General features: G+C 35.7%; 1 protein-coding gene across 1 annotated transcript in view; it reads right to left on the bottom strand.

Moving 5' to 3' along the window:
- The window catches only part of LOC132544204 (adenylate cyclase type 10-like), an 81266-nt gene extending 57372 nt beyond the window's left edge, over positions 1-23894 (bottom strand). Inside the window, exons 1-3 of the mRNA XM_060207772.1 lie at positions 23840-23894; positions 18052-18237; positions 15059-15196 (exon numbers count right to left, since the gene is read on the bottom strand). Coding sequence (XP_060063755.1) covers positions 15059-15196; positions 18052-18237; positions 23840-23852 — 337 coding nt within the window. The 5' untranslated portion in view covers positions 23853-23894. The remainder of the gene's footprint in view (positions 1-15058; positions 15197-18051; positions 18238-23839) is intronic.
- Between the last annotated feature and the right edge of the window lie 103 nt (positions 23895-23997).

Raw genomic sequence — 23997 nt, 5'->3', positions numbered from 1 at the left:
TTTGACATATTTGACCCCTGTGACCTTGAAAGTTGTTCAAGGTCATTCATTTAAACAAACTTGATAGCCCTTCATCCCAGCATGCCACAGGCACAATATCAGCAATCTGAGCCTTTTGGTTATGGAGAAGAAGTTGTTTAAAGATTTTAACATATTTGACCCCTGTGACCTTTAAAGTGGGTCAAGGTCATTCATTTGAACAAACTTGGTAGTCCTTCATCCCAGCATGTCACAGGCCCAATATCTACACTCTGAGCCTTTTGGTTAATGAGAAGAAGTTGTTTAAAGATTTTAACATATTTGACCCCTGTGACCTTGAAAGTGGGTCAAGGCCATTCATTTGAACAAACTTGGTAGAGCTCCATGCCAGTATCCTCTGTGCCAAGTATTAGCCCCCTAGACCTTCTAGTATTTGAGAAGAAGTCGTTTGAATGAAAAGTTTACGGACGGCGGACGGCGCACGGCGCACGGCGGACGACGACGGACGAAGCATGATGACTATAGGTCATCAGACCCTTCGGGTCCAGATGACCTAAAAATGCTCAAGAGGAATGTGAAATTTCCCTGTTCTTTAAGATTTGTTTCAACAGATCCTAGTGAATGTGATATTATTGAATACATAGCACAAGTTAAATTATGCAATGACACTGTAACTGTAAATTACAGTGGTGTACCATGGAGTGTAAAAAAATACTTAGAATCTGCTTTGTCAACAATTAACACGTGAAGAACTCGATGTTACAATTAAGGCTGAGCTGTTTGTCTAATACAGGATATCAGCAAAAAACAAATTACAAGCAATTAGTAAATTGCTGGATACAAATGGCTTGCAAGCATGTAAATTCTGGTAACGCTAAACATAATTCACTGTCCATGACAGCATATCAAGACATTTTGAACAAATATGCTAAAGACAATGTATTGTCTATTCCTGGTAAATACCATTATAAATAAGCAAAGGTGCTTCTCCTACCCTCTGATACTACTGCCGTGGACCTTTTTTCACAAGTTTGATACACTGGCTGTTGACATGACGCTTTGATGGGTAAGTCTTGGTATATTTCAGAGGGTATGGCATGATTTGTGTCCATACACCAACATCATAAAACCATGTACAGACGTGTGCAACTTGTGTCAAAACTTTTCACAGATTATCTGTGAGAAGAAACAAGTCTTGGAGGAATACAGCAACCATATCAACCAGGCTAAACAACAGAGAAACCTAAACAGACAGCCATGCACAGAAAGCAAAGAAAAGAGTTCATATTGCTTCCAGAAAAATAGAAATTAGCAGATTATTGATTTACCAATGACATCACACTTTCCGAGACACCACTTGGATATACTTTAGTGTAATTCTGTGAGCTATGTTGGAGCAAGTTCATGTCAAATGAATTAACAACTCTGGTAGAAATTTGTAATATCCTATCCATATTGTTTGTAAATGAGGTAAAAATCTGATTAATACGATGATTTTGACAAAAAAAATATTTGAAAAGCTTTGCTTAAAAACATGTAAGTACATGGGTCACTCGGCTAAGTTGGAAAAGGATTAAAACAGGTATTGGATCATTTGTATTTTGATGAAATGAAATTCAGTTTATATATTTTCATTTGGTAGGTAATCTGTCCTGTTTTGTTGATGGAAGTTTCAATTACATCTGGGACTTTTCACTGCAAATTCGTGTTTCCTATCATGTTCAGCAAGTGGGCCCTATATTCCTGAAAGTCGTACAAAACACTTACTGGTCGTTGTTCTATATCTCATTTACTATGATGTGACATTAAAAGACATTTCCATTGCTATGAAAATATCCTATGTTTAAAAAATGCTTTCTTACTTATCTATACTCACTCACATGTGTTTCATTAAACAGGAATACAATTTTTTTTACTTGATAAATGAGGCTGAACACTCTGGGATAGGTAAAGGAGTTATCTCAGCTGGCAGCATGGTCCATCACTTTTTTCAGCATCATGGACATGGACAAAAGATTGCCAATATCAATTTTGATAATTGTTGAGGATAGAATAAGAGCGACATTGGTATGCCATTTGAAGAGTCTTACTAGGTAATTGTATCGGTTGCTTAAGAACCGTTTTTAAACCTGGATTCCTGTACCTCAAAGTATGTCATATGTCAAAGGATGACATAGAGCTGGAGCCTTTCATAGTGTTACTCCCCACCAGTTCATTTTTATAGAAAATAATGACAGTTTTATATCCTATTAGATTTATCATTGATTTCAATTCCATGTTTAAGTTATATTCATCACTGTTGTTTTTGTTGATGATGTCATCTACTGTGTGGGTGAACATTTTAAAATTTAGTAAACTGTGTATTATTTTCTTCTTTCTTAATTCAACATTCAACAAGTTCTTTTATGTCTATTTCAATATTGTGCAGGTCTTCATGTTGGCATTCAATACTCCATAATGATTGTAAGTCATACAAAGTTTGAACCTGACTGGTATTTTGGAATGAGGAAGTGACGCTGGAGATACAGTAATGTTGAAACTCTAGAGGAGGTTGCCCAAACAGTTACAAATTCCTCATATTATGGACATAATATTCCATAATGGTGAAAGATATGGACAAACCAGTAGTATCTAAAGACTGGAAGTCCTATCTAAAGCAATATGTCAAGCCTTTGAAGAACTTTACAAAATATCATCATTTCCTTTTTGACTCTACCGTGTTTTGCAAGGAACTTAATGATTCTCCCACAGTGTCTGTCAACCTGCTGAAGAGAAAGGACTTCCTCCCCTTGGTGGATGATGAACCAAAAGAAATTGTGTCAACAGGACTTGATCCATCTAAGCAGAGGTATTTATATGAGGGAAATCTGTAAGACAGAAAGCTCACAGAGCTAAACCAACTGTACCAAAATCAAAAGTGGACCTAGAAGAAAATGAGAAAGTGCTCAATCTTCCATACAAATGAAAACGTTTGTTATTGAAAGGATATGAGATCATTTAAGTATTATGCATACGCAATATGTTTCATATCCAAAGGGAACTAATAGTTGTAAGGAATTGTAATACTGGCCGCTTTTGAATTAAGTTTTGTTTGCGTTGGCAGCTGATATGTCAGACTATTAAAAATTGGCTATAGTAAATTACGTTCATGGTACCATTACTTTAATGACAGTTGGTATTATTATCTCCCTTTGCTGTATAGTATTGTTGTTAAAGTTTATCTTAAATAACTTGTATACCATGATAAAATACTTACAAGATAATTGATTAAGAGCAGTTATCAGGTTAATAGTCGAGACACAACATACATTTCTGATGTTTTGAAATTTCTCATCTCAATTGTTGATACCAATCTTTTTTTTTTTTTTTTTTAATGTACATGAATTGTCTCCCTTCGTTGCATGCTGTGTATGCTGTGACTTGAAAATCATACTTTAAAATATACTGTTTCTTTCTATTACAAATTTTGGTTGACTTTTAGGGATTTAAATATGTTATATTTGAATGGGATCTTGAATACAATTACCTGCAATGACATTATTTGACTTTTTTGTGCATGTTAATTCAAGATCAACAACGTGGTATAAAAAATGGATCTTCATGATGGTAATACACAGACCATTAATATTTTGGATTCATTTATTTCACAATGTAGGCTTTCAGAAAATATATAAATCTCAATTTTGATTTTTTTCTCACCTCGGCCCATTTTCACAGACACGGTCACGTATGTATCTGTACTTTAGACGTAAATAAGCTGTGTTTACATTGTGACTTACATATATATGCTGTGACATTGTCTGGGACGTGACCAAAAAGTGAATCTAATTTTAAAAGGTTACACACATACACTAGTTCCTCTGCTACTGAAAACTAGTGTTCTCCTCAAATCCTTTGTTACCAGCATGATTGAAATTAATCTTAATCCACAACTTATTACTGAATTATCCATTTTGTGTAAGATTAAACAGAAATGCATGAAGTGTCTAGGTTGCGAGTCTCGTCACTATTCATACGCCATTAACTGTTTTTGTTTACACACAATACACTTTGTCTTTCACTCGGACAAAGAAATCAGGATAAGAGAAAAGTAATCATTCATCCCTTTTAGGGCGATATAGGGGATGAGGGTGTAGCAACCAGAGGAGAAAAATTATCAAGTTGTTAGAAACAAGACTTGCTGAATGTTTGAAAGTTTAATCAATTTCCGCCAGAAAAAAAAATCTATTTAACTGTGACATACTCAATAATATATTAAAAAAGGCTGCATTTAGCTCAAATGGTTAAAGCGTTCGCTTATGTCGACATAGGTTCAGATCATAGGTGCATAGTTCGGCGGTCCCTACCAGCAACGAGTTGTGTTTCTGAAGAAGTTCAGAATTGGACCAAAAGTAATTTCCTGAGAGAGGAAGTTATCCAAGACAGCGAGAAGGAGTTTGCCAAACGAAATGAGAAGCTTTGAAATATATCTCAAATTTTAAAAAGCAATTTTATTTCAATTTCCAAAACAAATGTAACAACATTTTAAATAGTGTTATAAAGAGTCCATAATCTCCAATTTTCAGAAGCAAGTTACTTTCCCTTTGTGGTAGGTGCTCAGGGGAGATAAGATAAGGAAATCCTTGACATATCCTCATTACTATCCTAGGGATGGAATTCCCAAAGTTCTGAAACACATTGATGAAAACAATTCATATTGTATGAACAAGCATGATGAAAAATTGAAAATAGTAATAATTAAAAATTAGCAAGAACATCTTAAATTATGAAAAATATTTTCCATGATTCTTTCTTCGAGCCACCTCCTCTGCACTGAGCTGGAGAACGAATCCCAAGACAAGTCATCTATAAACAAGAGAAACGAATACGATGGCGTCTGTCATCTGTGCAGCGTCCATTAACCAAATTTGGTCAGAAGCATCCCTCGGCAATGGGAACCAAGTTTGTAAAAGAATTGGTTCTCGGGGACCTGAGGGTCAGGGCCCAAAAGAGGAAAGTTCTTTAAAATCCTACTCATGCAGTGGGAATGAATGGATATTGCCCAATTTGGTATGAAGGCCACTAGGGTGGGTGGGAGTGGCCCAATAAGGGAAATAATGTAAATTCTTTAAATCCTATTCTTCCTGTAGGAATATTCCCAAATTTTAGTCTGAAGCGTTCTAGAGTAAATGGAAATTAATCATGTGTAACCTAGGGGTCTTGCTCCCAAGTTTTTTTGTGTGACGACCATCAGTTATGTATAAACGGCGGATCCTTGCCTCCTGTGATTGAAGGATGATCCCAATTGGTACACATGTAACTATGTACAATCATCTTAAATTTTCTTTCAACTGCATTTTTTGTTAGTGGTTACATGTAGCTACGTGGGAGCTTAAAATCAGACAAAAAGTTTACGTGCTTCTAGTACATTCAGTTGTAAAGATATTATATATAAACATATAAATAACTAAATGCTTAATTGAGGTAATGTACGCAGTGGCAAAATTTGTCACAATGCCTGTAGATGTGACTGAAAGCTTAACTGTGCACTCGGTTTTTCCTAACCAATTTTACATGCATTTATATCCAAGTTTGTGTTTTCATTTTTATTTGACATGGAATTTCTTAAAACGATTGTTGATTTTTTAAATAACTTTGTAATTAATGCTACATTGAAGAAATATTATCAACACTAGTGACATTGACCAAGTCATTGGATTTATAGGTTTACCAAAACTGTAACTGCACTGTAGGAACGTACATGCATGTATATATGTTATAACCGTATCATTTACGTGAAAATAGACCCTTACAAGACATGAACTTTATGTATGTAATTGTAAAACTCAACAATTTGCAACTAGTATTGACCCCTTGAAAATCTTTATATATTTTCACTTCTCTTTCATTTTCATCTTTATCTAGCTAGAGTCAGAATAAAATAGCCGGACCCAATTTTTTTAACAAAAATATAAGAAGATGCTCAATGGGCCTGTTTCGCAACTTTTAAGAGAAAACATCTTTGGAAAAAATTTATCATGGTTAATATTTCACAAATTTGACCCCTTAGGTCAAGGTAATTCAGCTCAAAATTGGTATCCATTCATCAAAGCATACTCCAGGTCCAATACTATATTAACCTGGGCCACTTGGCTGTTGAGGAATTGTTTAAACTTGGAAAAGTTGGCACAAAAACAGGATTGAAAAATCAGTCACTGTATGCCCTCTCCCTCTTTCTCGGTTGTTCACTTAGCTTCAATCCGAATTCTCCCTTCCTCTATCTCTTGTTTGTAAATTAGGCTGAAAGTTTACATGCTTATATGATTATTAGTCGGCTGACCAAGTATGCCCCTTGGTACCCAATCTTCTTTCATTCCCATGTGACGATCTATGTACATTGCCATCATTTCAAGTTCTTATACTTGCACGATTCTTAGTCTGAATTATTGTCAGATTTATTTTTTCCTGGCACGCCACCAATGTTATAGCTTTATTTCTGTCTACATTACTGTCCTAGGAATCTACCGCTTGCATCTTTAATTTTTAGATTTAGCGATAACGTTATTTGGACCTTCTTTATATTTTGGAGCTTCTTGTATCAATATAAGTATGTGACTGTAAGGTGAGCCTCTGTGTTGAAATTTTACGCGGTAGAAGTAGTCATTCAATATTCCGAGCGGTACCCTGTTCAGACTTCAAAACTTAATCGTGATATGAAGCTGAACGTGTTTGATGCTCGTTAGTTTGCCTGTTTGCTCCGTTGTTGTATACCTTGCTCTCATTGGAGAACACGACATTACATACTTGGATTGACCACGGTTTACATGGTGGGAGTCGTCGATGAAGCAAAAGACGCTTACTCGTACTAGTCTTATTCTCCTTGTACTTTTGCAGTAGTCTCCGTGTAAATCTTTCGTTTGTTCATATTGTTTTGCCCTAAATTTATGGAATTTCAGTTTGGATTATGATTATGTTGCCATGTCAGTATTTTCTTGATTTTTTCTCTCGATAAACAGCAGAGCTCAATGGTCAAAATATCTTGCGCACGTCATAAAATCTTTCTGTACTAACAGAATTTTTTTTCAGTCCATGTCATGTTGTGAATCTGCTCCTCCGAGGATGAAGTTTTGTCATATAATGCTCCCAATAATTTTCAATAGATCATGTGTCCCTGCAGACAGTGAACCAAACTAAACTGGTAGTCCAGGCTGCCTCACCATTGCAAAAATATGTTCTTCTATTTAAGGACTGCTCTGAATATGTAAAAAAACAAAACATTAAGGCTTACCAATTTGTCCACAGCTTTGAATTTAGAGCATCTGCGGAAATACAGGGGTGTTGTCCTTTGCAAGGAGCGATGTGTATACCGTCACATACTGGATCTATTAATGCATCTGTGTTACCGATGACTTTGTCATCAGATTTTTCACTGAATTTGCCAGGTTCATTAGCTTCATCATGAGATTGCAGATAATCTTGGGCTGGAGACTTAAATACAAATACATAAATGTTTAAATAATTGTCTTGGAAGTTCTCGCATCTGTATAAAAGCATTCACATTGCAATCTATCCTTCCTCAAGTTGATGCAAATCTAGCTCTGCTGGTGTTTTAGAGAAACACATTTTATTGGCAGTTGATAAAACTGGTATCTTCGAAATCTTTATAGGAGTTGAAAATGTTCTACAAACTATAATTATTTTCTATTTTTATTGTGTGGTGCATTTTAGAAAAAGAGTTTGGTCAACATTTTCATTTACTTCAGAAATATGTTTAAACCATGTTTGTTGACAACTTGAGCACACATAGATCGGAACTTCTGCTACATGTGGAAATTAATAAAATTTACAAGCAGGATGTTTTCTAAGTAACATTTTTCTTTTTTCTTGAAGTTTTCTTTCCTTTATGACACATCTTTCTGAAAGATTGTATTGCAATTCGTTCCTTATCTTACATGTGATAGATTTTTCTTCCTTTAAAACTGCATTTTCCTTCTTTGAAAATCCTAATCTGTTCTCTTCGCTCTCACGTTCCTTTTTCCTTTTAATTGCATGATAGTTCTTATCGTATCTATCTTTTGAGTAACTCCTGCTTCTTTTAAGTTTGAAGTTTGCTTCCAGCTTACTGTTTACTTTCAAGTTCTTTTCTTTGTTCTCATTTTTGCTTATTTTTAGTTATTTTGAAGTATTTTTGTTTGTTTGTTTGTTTATACTCTGTTGTAAATTCTTTCCAACTCATCCTACAGATACTCAATGGGAGATATATTATGGGTGCCATTCCCGAGACTAAAGGTTGTTTGCCGTGAGAAAATCACGACAGACTCTTGCAACATACCGTCGTACTGGAAAATTAGATTGTGACGTCTGAGAAGTGGAAGGACATGTAGTTGGAGGATCTGGTCTCTTTATTGGACGTCATTGAGGTTTGCATCCAGGACAACTAAGGGGATTTTCCTCCATGCGAAATGCCTCCCCAAACCATTAAAGAAGCCCCATCGAATATATCACGTTCAACCACTCATGCGCATCCAGTTAGACGCATTTGCCACCTCCGTGGTGTCAGAGATGGCCCGACATAAGGTAGGCGCGCATTGATTCTCACACAGTAGCGATCATTTCACGCGGACGACCGCTACTTGGACAATCGGACACTAACCTACTAGCATGGAAACGTGTAGAGAGGCAATTATTTGTACACTGGGCAACGCCAAACTGTCGTACCACAACAGTTTGGCTATGTCCATCCATCAACATCGCAATTGCTCTACCCCTCTGAATTGGCGTTAAGCATGGCATCTTGGTCAATAGCGAAATAAAAATGCCAACGTAGGAAATGAATGTGGCAGAACTGTTTGAAAAAGTTTGAAAAAATCTGGCTTGGCTTGATCACGCCGCGTGATATGGACTAAATACGCTCACAAAGTCCGACAATGACATCATCAATTTTGATGTGATACCTGACCAAATATTCCATTATTTTCTTACAGCTAAGGTGTACCGCAGGGAGGAACATTGTGCGTTTCTTTTTTGTTCAATGTATTTTTCGGAAGACTAGTTTCTCTTCTTTTGGTACAAATGCAAAATCAGGATCAGTCTTTGCCTTTTTTCATCAATGATAACAGGTTTGATTACACGATGAAATTGCGGTTGAAATTTGTGACATGTTACATGGTCAGATTTTACATTTATAAAGAAAGTTTTCAGATGATTTCTGTTTCGTTGAATTTTTAAACACAATTCATGCATTACTATCTTCACATGTTTTGCCAATAAGAACAGCATACTTATATTGTATTTGTATATCTATATACAATTAATCAGTGTAATCTTGTTAAATTAATTCTGAAAAAATGTCTGGTATTGGGAATCGATCAAAATACCTGTTGGTCTAATGCTAAACACTGCCCACTAGCCTACGACAAACGTGTTACATAATACCATATTTTAGAAGTATATGAAACATTCAGCAACACACAACTGTTTGTTCTCCCCTCCCCATCCTTCTAATATTACACAATATTAGTTATACATCATAAATAAATGTCACTCACCTGATGTTTAGCGACCATCTTTACAGTCAAAATCTTTTACAAATTTGATAAGCTCATCTGACAGCTGTCTGAGGCAGGTCGATCCCGTGTGTCGAAGCGGTTATAACATTTGAAATATATATGCTGATAAAAAGTCATATGCTGAGAAATATGATTGCAATCTACACATGCAATTGACGTCTGATATTCACTGAGGTAAGAAGTCTAACATTGAGGCAATATGGACTCCACGAGGTGAAATTAGATATTTTGGCCACTCAAGGATCGTACTGATTCCGGTTAAAATATTTATATATCACAACTGACACGGAAGCAAATAATTAAATGTTTTCTTTATTCTCACACTGGTCGCAGTCTTGGAACAAGGAAGACATTTGGCATAATGCATTTGCTTATGAAAGCTGTGTTTTGAGACCAGATTCTAATGAAAGTTCTTTAACAACTGCATTTTGTCCAAATTTCTAACAATAATAGGTCACGAAAGTACGTTCACTTGATGTATTCATATTTTCAAAAAGTATGGGTTCTTTACTTTTTGGAAAATTGATTTGTTTTTCAAAAAAAGCCTTTTAAGAAAATAATTCAAAAATTGCGCAAATAACAACCAATACCAATCCATCCAGTATTACGATTCAAGAACAAGAGTACCGCAAAGCGGAACAAAATACCCCGTGAATATCCAAAACAGCAAAGGGGCATAACTCTTAGTCAAATCGTCTAATCAAAACCCCGTTCAGGAAAACAAAATTTCATATCATGGTGATTAAGCCTACCAAGTCTCATAAAGATCGGCTTAAAAATGTTGGAGGAGATCTCCGTACAAGATTTCTATAGTGAAATAAACAAAGGGCCATAACTCTTGACCAAATCAAAACCCCGTTCAGGGAAACACAACTTCATATCATGATGATTAAGCCTACTAAGTTTCATAAAGATCGGCTGAAAAATGTAGGAGATCTCCGAACAAATTAAAGTTCAGACGGACGCCGGACAGAGCCATACCATAATATGTCCGTCTTTTGACAGGCATATAAAAAGTAAAGATCATTCCAAAATCCAAGATGGTCACCAGCCACACTACTGCATGTAAAATCAATTAATTTCCCATTGAGATATTGTTGATGAACTATTTAATTCATTTTGTATTCATTATTGGTACTTGTAACCATTTTTTATAATACCAAGTGGAAGAAAACTTAGATCAGTATATAATTATTTGCAATTGCAATATACTGTATATGTAAATTTTATGCACATTTAATTGGTGCTTCAGGATTCTTATATCGATATCTAACTTAAACATTTAATCAACATAACAAATATATACATTAAAACACAGATAAGTCGACATTGATAGGATCAAATGAAATATTTGACTTATCTGATGGTTCGACCTCACAGTGTTTCTATAAATGAAGACACTGTGCATCGATTTATACATATTCATGAACGTTCTATATTAATATAACATCAAAAGTAGGTGAGTTACGAAAACATGAAGGCTGTGGCAACGTAACTGAAGCATAACACGTACAGCACCCTAAGAGCGTATACCATAAACTAGAATAAAATAAAACTCACACTTTGTATATATACGTATATATCCAGTAAATAAAGCTGCAATCATAAACAAAAGTGTTCGTGAAAGTATTTTTATTAATCTACATCTGTTCAGTAGAAATCGCTTGTTTTTCATTTTGGTTTCCAGCAGCCATGTTAAAAAAGGTAAACAAAACACAGTGTATTTTGTTTCAGGTGTGGTTGCCTAATTCTGTATAAATTCTGACATTCACCTGTGTAAACGCATGGATAAATATCCATCAAAAATTATAATAGAGGTCATTAACACAGATACGGCTGACCAAACACACTCAGTAATTCGAACCAAAGCCAGGAAATTTTTACATGAGACAAGGTGATGCCTGAATGTTCGACACAAAAAAAGTGAATTTTGGTAGAATTTAGAAGGGAGGTACAACAAAATATCTTTGACACAAACCCAGTATTCGACTCATCCGTGTTTTCTTTACTAAGATAAAGAAGAGAAAAAATCGGGACAGAAAAAAAACCCGAGAAGAGTTATTTATACAAAACAAAATCAGTTAGGTAAAAGTGATGTTTATTTACGCAAGTCTTTTTTATAAAGTTATAAAGTATGGCAATATCAGGGGGCTACATTGAATTACTGCTTCTAGCAGTTAGTTAAACTTCTGCTAGTTGAAATTAATATGATAGTGTATCCATACTGAAGCCTGTAGTTAACGACAACTGAAAGTCTACAGGTCCAGGTTGTAGTTGGGGAGGACCCGGCAAAGACAATCTACAGCATAATGGTCTCACGGGATACATATACACATCAATTCACCAGTTGCAGACAGTGGAGTTAGACGTTGGACTGCTGTTAGAACCAGCGACTGCATTGTGAATGGCTGGAATTGCATGGACATTGAAGTTATATCTTGCTGAACAATAAGTTAATTTCTTCATAATAATCTTTACTTTTTGAACATGCTTTATTGATGATATCCAGTATTGCCATATTATCACAGTGAAAAAGTATCCTTCATCATGACCATTCTATCACCTATTACACACAACTCATCACAATTGAGTAAAGTTCTCTAAAGCCATCGATAATTTTTCACTGTCTAAGGTCCTTGAAACTATTGATTTTGGTACATTCCTCTAAAGACCTTATATGTAGCGTCTGTGTATAAGTGCATATCAGTTGATTTTGTAATATTGTCATTAATGAAAATACAACAACCATTCCACTGAGTAAGGAACAAAAACCATGTGTCTAAGTCTAATCAGCATTCTAGGGTAAATATGATGATGCAGTTTTTTAACCTGATAAGACAGACCTATTAAGTATAACACAAATAATCTGCCATGTGGTATTTGAAAATTTTCACAGATACATTCTATATTTCCTGAGGCATCCTAGCTTTCAATAGGCCCGACACTCTTGTGCTTCTCATTAAAGTCATTCGACTTAGAGAATAAAATCCAGAAGATTTGACATAGAGTGTATGGCACAATGATCTGGTGGGTTCAATATTAGAAAATCATCCAGAAGCTGCAGAATGTTCTTGATGTGAAATTTATTGTTGGCTATCCAACAAATTGACATTGAAAGTAAATAAACAATCTTGGGGCTGGACCCCCTGCCAAATATCAGTCTGGTATAGAAATAGTATTTACCTTCCTACTTAATACCATACAATGGCCACAATGATGGGTGTATAGGTATCAATTTAAATGCGTCAGAAATATCAGTTTTGCAAATCAAACTAGTCCAGCTGAGTTGTTTAATGATATCTACTGCCATGTCATAATAACATATTGTATGGCGAATTTTTTTTATGTACGAGACCATTCAGGATTGGATTCTACTCATCGTCATGTGGTATCTACAATTAGTCGCTTTTTCTTCAAATATTTGATATGGTTGTGGCCGAGTGTGTTTGGCTATATGTAAGTTTGATTACTTGTCAGCGCTTTGGCTTTTCTCGTAGCTTTCAGGAATATTCGGCACCCAAAATCTGTGACGTTAATTCAGCCAAGAGGAAATGACTGTTGTAAACACTGTGATTGAACATTTTGTTGTGTAGGGAAATTATTAAAAAAAAATGTGAAAATTATTTGTGTTTACATGAAAAAATATGAAATCTAACACAGCTCAGACAAACAACAAGTAGCGAATCAACCGAGTGAATTCTTTAATATCTGCCTAACATGTTACTTGGAAGAAACATATCAATTTCAGTAGATGCTGATGTCCCTTTCATATCATATATATACTTTGGTGAACACCTTGACACTTCTGTCGAGGGTTACAACCTGATCTCAGGATGTGTTATTTACCTGTATATTTTTCATACAGGCCAATCGGAGTGGATATGCTATCATTATTGTAATTCCTAACAACAACTATAAAATGTATACCAGAATAGAATGAGATAATATCAACTATTTCATCTTAAAATTCTGACAAAATGGTTAAACATATATTCTTCCAAATACATGCTTACATATTTCATTATTATAGTACATTATAATTATGTAAAAAGTATATGCCAGCAGGCATAAGAAAAGTGAAACATACAGTAAAATTGCACAAAATATCACACTTTATATTTTTGGCAACAAAAACATAACTAATTATTTTAATATATCTTTTTAAAATGTAAGGCGAGAGTTCTTTCCATTATGTAATACAAGTAATACTGGCCGTCTTCTTGCTTTATCCAGGTTAATTCATAGTCCAATTACGTAATAAGTGGCACGACCATTCCCATCTGATGGCAGGTTACCATTCATCAAAATACTGAATGCCTATTATTTCTTGGTTTTCAGAAGGGGAATAACTCTAGATATTTCAACTTTCTCAGGTGTTTACAGGTAGAAACAGCACTATCTATACATTGTGCAATACACCTATCACATTCTTCAGACATTATCTCATGATTTCTCAAAGTAACTTTTTTATTCTATTTGCTAGTGACCTTGGTGTAAGTGCATTTGTGGTATGCCTTAAAAATGTTGAAAAATACTACAATACCTCTCAACTCCTATATGTTTAGACTTTAGAATATCCAAAAGCATGGGAAAGGTTTTACGTCACTGTTGGTACAAATAAGCAATGCAATTGTTGTCTTAAACATAATGACTGAGTGATTTTGTTTTAACCTCTATCTTTGAGTATGTATTTATCAAAACCAAAATCCAAATTAAAAGATAAGTAAAATGTATATGTACGTATAATGAGCAACAATAGAATTTAAGCATAGATGTGCCCACATCAAGTATTTTTGGGAAATAAAAGGCAGCTCATCAAGGTAACAAATCTAGGAAGATACTCTTCCAAGTAATCAATTTCTAGACTTGGGTAAGAAAGGCAAGACCTTTGAGATCAGTCTAGCTATAGAATGCACCACATTATACGTGCATTTATCTTTTGTGTGCATATGTATGTCCTTGCAACAGAAATACAGTGATAGAAGAATAGCCAAAAAACCTCCGAATGTAATCACAGACCTAAATTTTGACCTGATTATTAATAAGTATGTCAGCAGACTGTAATATCCTTCCCCACCATCACAATTACTCACCAGTTTTATAACAATTATTTCCAAGTGATTCATGATGCCATTTAAGTGATAGCAGTTTAGCACAGGACATTTCATTCAGTTATTCATGACCTCCTATAACTAGTAGTCCAGTATCAGTATTATTGCCACCCCGAAATGGGTTCTTTTCCGGTTTATGCAAGGTCACATAACTCGATAAAACAACAGCGGAATGCATGAGAAAGGAATATTTTTGAGATGGCAGCTGGAAAATAATTGTACAGAGAATCACATTGGCAGTTTTCTTATTCTCAAACTGTTGCCAGGAAAGTACGTACTGTGTTTCCACCACTCAGAATAAAACTGTGAAAAGAATGTGAAGTGAATGGAGGTTTTTGAGGCAAGATCTACCTCTATGTAATTTATGCTATTATGAACAAAGACAGAAATTTAATCACAAATTAAAAATTTAAAAGTTACCAGCAAATTTAAGCACATCGCCATCTGCTCTCAATATAAGGTCCACCATGGCTCCCAAGTAGTCATTTAGGTTCTTTGTCAGTTGGTCGATACCAGACTTTTCCATGGAAGCATACCGTTCGCAGAGTGACGTAAAACCTGAGTGGAATGAAATTTGGTATTTGATTGCTTAGATAAAAAAAGAGTTCCCATACTTTCATTGCTTTTTCAAATACATGATACCATGGCCATTTATGCAGACTTGTGAGCTAACAAAAATAAAGTGACAAATGACACACATAAGATACAAACCCTGCCCTTTGAACTTTTTACTTTTAATTAAATCTGATTGAATCAGGGTGAATAACATGAAAATTGGTGAAAAAATTTCAAATAGTAAGAAAAATAGTGTTATGCTTCAGTTTACCATGGCCATTAAGCAAACTGATACAAAAAAGTGAAGAAACAAGAACTGAAAACAAAATATAAAGTGGCTTTACTTTACCATGGGAGTGGTTTCCATCTCACCATAATGGTGAAATGAACAGCGGTTCTTTTCACCATGGGAATCACTTTATCATACTACACCAGGGTTCACTTCATACTACACCACGGTTCACTTCATACTACACAAGGGTTCACTTCATACTACACAAGGGTTCACTTCATACTACACAAGGGTTCACTTCATACTACACAAGGGTTCACTTCATACTACACCACGGTTCACTTCATACTACACCACGGTTCACTTCATACTACACTTCATACTACACCAGGGTTCACTTCATACTACACCACGGTTCACTTCATACTACACCATGGTTCACTTCATACTACACCACGGTTCACTTCATACTACACCACGGTTCACTTCATACTACACTTCATACTACACCAGGGTTCACTTCATACTACACCACGGTTCACTTCATACTACACCATGGTTCACTTCATACTACACCACGGTTCACTTCATACTACACCACGGTTCACCACGGTTCACTTCATACTACACCACGGTTCACTTCATACTTCACCAGGGTTCACTTCATACTACACCAGGGTTCACTTCATACTACACCACAGTTCACTTCATACTACACCATGGTTCACCTACACCACGGTTCACTTCATACTACACCACGGTTCACTTCATACTACACCAGGGTTCACTTCATACTACACCACGGTTCACTTCATACTACACCAGGGTTCACTTCATACTACACCACGGTTCACTTCATACTTCACCAGGGTTCACTTCATACTACACCAGGGTTCACTTCATACTACACCACGGTTCACTTCATACTACACCATGGTTCACCTACACCACGGTTCACATCATACTACACCATGGTTCACTTCATACTACATCACGGTTCACTTCATACTACACCACGGTTCACTTCATACTACACCAGGGTTCACTTCATACTACACCACGGTTCACTTCATACTACACCACGGTTCACTTCATACTACACCAGGGTTCACTTCTAATATACTACACCAGGGTTCACTTCTAATATACTACACCACGGTTCACTTCATACTACACCAGGGTTCACTTCATACTACACCACGGTTCACTTCATACTACACCAGGGTTCACTTCATACTACACCAGGGTTCACTTCTAATATACTACACCAGGGTTCACTTCTAATATACTACACCACGGTTCACTTCATACTACACCACGGTTCACTTCATACTACACCAGGGTTCACTTCATACTACACCACGGTTCACTTCATACTACACCACGGTTCACCTACACCACGATTCACTTCATACTTCACCAGGGTTCACTTCATACTACACCACGGTTCACTTCATACTTCACCACGGTTCACCTACACCACGGTTCACTTCATACTACACCACGGTTCACTTCATACTACACCACGGTTCACCTACACCACGGTTCACTTCATACTACACCACGGTTCACTTCATACTACACCAGGGTTCACTTCATACTACACCACGGTTCACTTCATACTACACAAGGGTTCACTTCATACTACACCACGGTTCACTTCATACTACACCAGGGTTCACTTCATACTACACCATGGTTCACTTCATACTACACCAGGGTTCACTTCATACTACACTATGGTTCACTTCATACTACACCAGGGTTCACTTCATACTACACCACGGTTCACTTCATACTACACCAGGGTTCACTTCATACTACACCACGGTTCACTTCATACTACACCATGGTTCACTTCATACTACACCACGGTTCACTTCATACTACACCAGGGTTCACTTCATACTACACCATGGTTCACTTCATACTACACCACAGTTCACTTCATACTACACAAGGGTTCACTTCATACTACACAAATGGTTCACTTCATACTACACCACTGTTCACTTCATACGACACCAGGGTTCACTTCATACTACACCACGGTTCACTTCACCATTATGGTATTTTGACCCTGGTTTTTTTTTAATGTTTCAAAATACCTTGTTACAACATTACCATTAAGCCTATGTGCACTGAGTTTAATGATGCATTATAGGTCAAAAATCCATTTTTATGTAGAATTTTAGACAGAATGAACTGTGACTTTATTCAGCATACTGTGAAATAGACGTTTACAATCAGGATATTGTGAAACTGTAAAACACAATATGTGATCCACTAGTAATTGCACAGAATTAAAATTGTCATAGCTAGGTTGACCATCCAAATATCAAATTAAAAAGTAAAACCAGGCTCATACATTGTGGTTCCCTTGATTGTTGAATCAGCTATAGTTCCAATATTATATAGTTATAATCTTAACATCATTGTATATCTCTTTTGAACAATCGTATCTCATTAACTACTTTACACAGATACTTACAACTTGGGATGTATACAGTTTTAAGATATCCAAGAGTACTCAGACCAAAAATAATAAAAATATGATGTTGGGCCAAAAATGGCCCTTATCAAACCATGTCCTTTCAAGAACTTGTCAAAATGGATTTCAACCAACCTGAAATGTCTGCAAAGACCAGAACAGATCTGTACTCTGTTGTCCATGGCAGAAGTTTGTTGTGATCAGCAAATGTTACCACACCTGGAACATGGGGTGTTAATTTCTTGAGAATGGATTCTTCCTCTGGGTCAAGCCCCTGGGCTTGTCTGATCAACTGAATTATCTTTGGTGTAGTCCTGCCACCTGCAAAAATTCAAGTAGATCAGATTAATTCTGGAGTCTTTTGAGTATACAGCAAAAGATGTTTAAAAGATAACAAAAATAGAAGCTATAAAAACCTAGTGATGGGAATCAGATAGTTTCATAACCATTATTTATAAACACCTGGGAATGGAAATCAGTTCCGTTTTCTTAACGATTATCTATAAACACCAAGTTATGGGAATCAGTTTCAGTACCATGATCTTCAATAATATACATCTAGTAATCAAGTCCAGTTTTATACAAGCAAGTCTTTGGTGTCATAAAATATTTGCTGTCTGCTCCTTTTGAATTTATCACCAAATCTTGATTGCTAAATGAAACATCAATTACATCAATTGAAAGTTCCTTAGACAAGAATATAACTACCAAAACATTTTGTAATATCATGAATTATTTAAATCACAGTTTCTAATTTAAACCTCATTTGGTGTGGACACCACACCATGTTTTGGTGTCCATACTCAAGAGGAAGTATTTTCACAACCAAAATAAATATTAGCATATCTGTGTTGTTCAATCTTATGAGACAAGGTATTGAAACAATCAATGAAATGTATTTACTTTCCAGAAATATACATTAATTTACATATACAACATTTTGAAAACATTAGCACATGAACAGAACATTTTGTGTCCTAAATGTTACAACCAAAGATATGCCTTGTGGTTGTGTATATCCTCGCAGAAGCAGTTTGTGTCCTGATAAAAGTGTATGTAGTGAAAAACCTCTGAACATGTTCTAAAAAAATTAAATAATTTAGTGCTTGTGGAAATCATGTCATAATGTTACGTCCCAGACATTGAAACTACAACGATCTTATCTCTTATTATGAGTAAGTTAGTATGTATGTTTTATGACAACATGTTAGAGGTGTGTATCACAGATCAGTTTCCAGTTGTTTAACAAGTGTCTGCACTGCCACAATGCAAAAGATGACCTATACAATAGAGGGGCGGTGATGCAAGTCCAATGTTACGTCCATGACGTTTGATGAATATGTAGGCCAACTATTGAAAATGTCTTTTGAAATGACAGAATTCATCAGGAACAAAGCTAATATTACAAGTCGTTAAATATTTGATATATTTTGTGGCAAAATGACAGTTGAAGATCAACCATTGAAGAAATTTTGAGCTGTAATATGACCAATATTAGCTGTGGTTTGCTATATTGTTCGATGCAGTTTAGCATCCATTGTTATGTCCTGATAAGTTACTCTCAAATGTGACTGAAATGTTTAATTCTTAGCCTTATATAACACAAGAAAACCCAAAATATACAAGAAAAACCTTTCTAAATTTAACAAATGGTAGATAAGCATGTGGCATATTATATGGCTAGCTGTTCCTTGGATGCACAGGTCACCAAACACAATTTAGTGTCTTTGTTACGTCTTTCCATTCTGCAATAGATTTACTACTTTGATGATGAAATGTGCAGAGACAATACTCTATGTAAAGCAACTTTACATGACATTACTTTTAACATTAAAATCTTCTGGTGTGTGACCCGTTTATCAATTTAAAAAAAAATTTTTTTTCATAAATATTGTCTGGATGTAACATGGACTTGGATTCTGAACTTGAAGTAACACAAGAACCCATAATTGCAACTGGTGAATAAAATCATTGTCAAGAGATAAAAATTCCTCAACACTATTTTGAAAAAAATATTCATAGATATTATTTATTCAGTTGCAACATATAAAGAAATCATCATCATCTATTAGTACCTAAACAAGTGGGCCATGGCCATTAACGGTTATCTGACAATTGACGAATGGATGGGCAAACTACAGAATTAACTGATGGTGGTCTGACAAATCTTATGTATTCAAATTGTGAATATTCCTTGAAAATATCAGAAACTCATAAAATGTATATTCTGTGCAAGAAAAACTGTTGCATCGACATGTTACAAAATAACTACCCAAGTAATGTGATTATCATGTTGAAGTTTTGATAAGACTGAAATAACAACAAATCATCTCTCTCTTTTCTTTAAAAAAACTCAAACTCCAAATATTTTCCTCATTGTGTAAATGAAACATGAGAAGAAATTAAGACTATTTGTTCTAGATGAGTTATGTTGGATTTTGGACCGGAGCATAAAAGTTGGATATAACTACCAAAATATTTTGAAATATTATGAAATATTTAGATCATAATTTCTATTTTAAATCTCATTTGGTATGGACACATCATTTTTAGGCAGAAAATGGTGGAAAGGGTTACACTAAAGTTTTATTGTTTGATCCTTTTCCTCACATGGGCCATGGTTCTCTGTAAACTTCATTTTTATAACAAAAACTATTTAAAAGGTTATTTTTCATGTCAATCTACAGCTCGCTAGTTTATTAAAATTCAGAAATAAGATAATTTGCAAACTATAATTTTTTCAATGGAAGATTTCCATAGCTATAAAATTGCAAGAAGGTGTGGTCTGTTATTGTTGGACAATTTTCATTCACTTGAAAGACCACAACAAAACACTGTCAGCTGAGGATGAAATGATGGGCTATTTCATCATTTCTGACGAATAGTTTTAATCACAATTTTTCTCTCTCTGGATTCGTGACATGTTACAGGAACTAAAATCATGTGGATGCTAGATCTCGAAAGTCGATAGTTTGAGATTAAGTTTTGCCATATGGCTGTTCTGAAATACATAATGGTCCTGAACCAATATGGTTGAAAACATAGTAGACTAATCAGAACAGTGCCTCGAATGGCAGCACTGATCGAACACATTTCATTTTTTAGTTCTCGTTCTTCAAAACTGATTTGTCCACTCATGAAATGCATGACAATTATTGGATGTATGGATACTTTTCTACCTCTAATAAAAGCTCTCTAACTACAATGGTAAACTGACTCAGTAAACGACTGCACAGCCGATCCTGCTGCGTGTATGAACTTTCCGAAACCAATGCACAAAGGGTACTGTATTTAAATAAATCGTCTTCAATTAAACTAAACTGTCTAAAGGAGTAGGTTATATAACAACGATATTGTAGAAGATCTATACTGTATGCAGTACAGTACAGTCCGGATAATGGATCCATTACTTCTCCATTTACTTATATTACAGTAAAATAAACTACATTCTTGAATTATAAGAGATCTCCAATCCCAAATGTAAAAATTCTAGTCTTTACCTGACATTCTGGGACATTCATTTCATGTTTCCCGCGAGCGTATCATGACGTCGCACTGACGCAACGTAACTCTAATCTACCATTGGTACATTCTGGTAGTGTAGTGTACCAACAGGTTGAGTTCGTGCGTACATCCGTGTGGTAAATTAACGACCTGCTAATATTCTAAATCACTTCCGTTAATAATGACAACGATTGATAAAATCATAATCTGAGGTATCAAACGATCATTTTGAAGTGACCCCCTTGGTCTTATTTCAGACCTAACCTAACTCTGACCAGATGACACGTCGCAGAAGAGGACCGGTCGTAGCCAGGGCTAGGGAGCGGACTAGAAAGATGGGAAGATACATGCTGTTTTTGTATTTTTTTACGTATGTACGTAGACAAATTGACATGTGTCAAGTTATCATTATTTTATCTAATTTTTTAAAATTATTTCTTATGTAAGTATTGGGCTTGAACACAAGTGTTTGGTCAGTAAAGTACCATGCGTGCTTATAAGGAGGGGCTCTCAACTGTTTCCACGATTAAACCCCGGGCCGTGACTTTTGGGACTAAGGACAATCCCGTTTGTCAGCTCTTATAAGTTATTTGTGTATTCATGATCTTCATTCCCATGCACATGTCAGTATAAGGATAGAATCTCAACTGTTCCCCGGGCTAAGACCCCAGGGGTGTCACATCGTATTTATTCAACTCTCATTTCTCAGCAAAATGAACATTTAGTTACATGGTAGGGGTATGAACAGTTTCCATTATTTGACCCTGGGCTAATTAGTGTCCTAGGGACAACTGTTGGGTGAGCACGGGGTCAATTCTTAAGTCATGTGTGTATTTCCTACAAATTTAGTTACAGGATCGGAAGACCTCAATTCTTAGACCATGCATGTGTTCGTATCTCCATTCACAACAAATGTATATGTAGATATGCGGGGTGGTGATCGCAATCAAGACTTTGGCCAGTGTTTTCCAGTGTTCAATTATGTGATTATATCCATGTGTTTACTAAGTGAAAGGATTTTACTTCAGTCAAATACCAAAATTAGAACATCAATATCCTACTCGCCAAATACCAGGGACGTATCCCTGCAAATACTCACTTCAGATACATATATTCCTTAAAATGACCCCATTTGAGACACTTCTATACCCAAGTGAGACTGCAAAATGACTTTTCCATGTTAATATAAATGAAATTGTTAAATAAATAATAATAATTTTATTCGTAAAGATATATGTTACCGACGTGCAAGCGTTTACGTTATCTCCCTTTCTAAACCTTGACCCTTTCGAGAGCAGTGACTTCACAAGGAATATCTTTTTACCATAAAAAACAGCGTTTATATCCTTTCCTGTTTCTAGATGTTTTTTGGATGGGTTATTAGTTGTTTGCAAGTAGTTTTCGGATGTTTTGGGGGAAATCGTCGCGTTCCGCCGATGTTTAACGTTACACAGTCTACATAACATTTTTCCCTTTTCAAATGAACCGTATGGGAATAAAAGCAACACTTAGATGTGTCATAATATAGTCTTTACAGAGCTACTCTCGGGCGCCGATATAACAATGTCCAAAAAGTACGCTTTTGTTGACTTCTCAGCTGGTGTTTTAAGCTTTAGAATATACCAGAATACTTTTTTTCTGCACCTAAAGCGGCTACTGTATATTTCATTTCATACATATTGATTACAATTCCTCGTCCTTCACAATGCTTATTTCATGTGTATTATGTCATTCATGACTACTGTAAATACCCTACCATGACATTGCAACGGACTTTCGGCCTTGCAGAAGTTTCGGACTATGCCGGGCCATTATGCTTGACGCTACCACGCTTCCCGAACAAAGTCTAGCCTCAGTTATTATCACCATACATTTCCGGTGACCGTTATCGTAATAGATTCACGCCGCTTGTTCGGTGTTGTCCGCTAGCACTATTTATAGATCATCTAAGAACGATGGCTGAAGCATTTTCCTTCGATCCAGGTAAGATATCATCAAATTGATAACACAAAAACGTTTTGCGATACATGGAAACAATGCGTCTGAATTGCTTTTATTAAGGTCTTACCTTCCTCTTGTTTACTTCTGACCCAAGTCACGTGATTGGAACGATTCCCTTCTTCCGGTCCATACTGTTTCTATCCCTTTCTTAACATGCAGCAAATAAAGTTGTGGCAACTATCATTGTTAATATACCAGTTTTATTTAGAAGTCCATAGATCAAGTATTTTCCCTCAAAACACTAGGAAGTAGAACAATTTTCAAACTAATCTGATAACGATAGCTAGGAACTTTTATAATTAGTACAATACTGGTCCTACCGTGGTCCTACTATCGTAGTAAATTTTAATAGTTTGAGAATATCGGAGGTGGAATGAGCATTTTTCATCAGGAAAGGGAAGAAATAATGGAAATGAACCTGCATGTTTCATTGCGATGCCGAGATTAGATTGTCGTTGAGACGGCACAGAACACCAACACATGTGTTTACGTCAAATCACATGGGAACCTTTCATTTATGCGGTTGTAACGGACAAACTGGTTGAACCAGTAAACGTACTACACGGTTCGTTTCCG

Source organism: Ylistrum balloti, unplaced genomic scaffold, assembly GCF_031769215.1.
Source record: "Ylistrum balloti isolate Yb309-2 unplaced genomic scaffold, AGI_CSIRO_Ybal_v1 Utg369782, whole genome shotgun sequence".
Taxonomy (NCBI): domain Eukaryota; kingdom Metazoa; phylum Mollusca; class Bivalvia; order Pectinida; family Pectinidae; genus Ylistrum; species Ylistrum balloti.
This window is presented reverse-complemented; position numbering and strand designations above follow the sequence as displayed.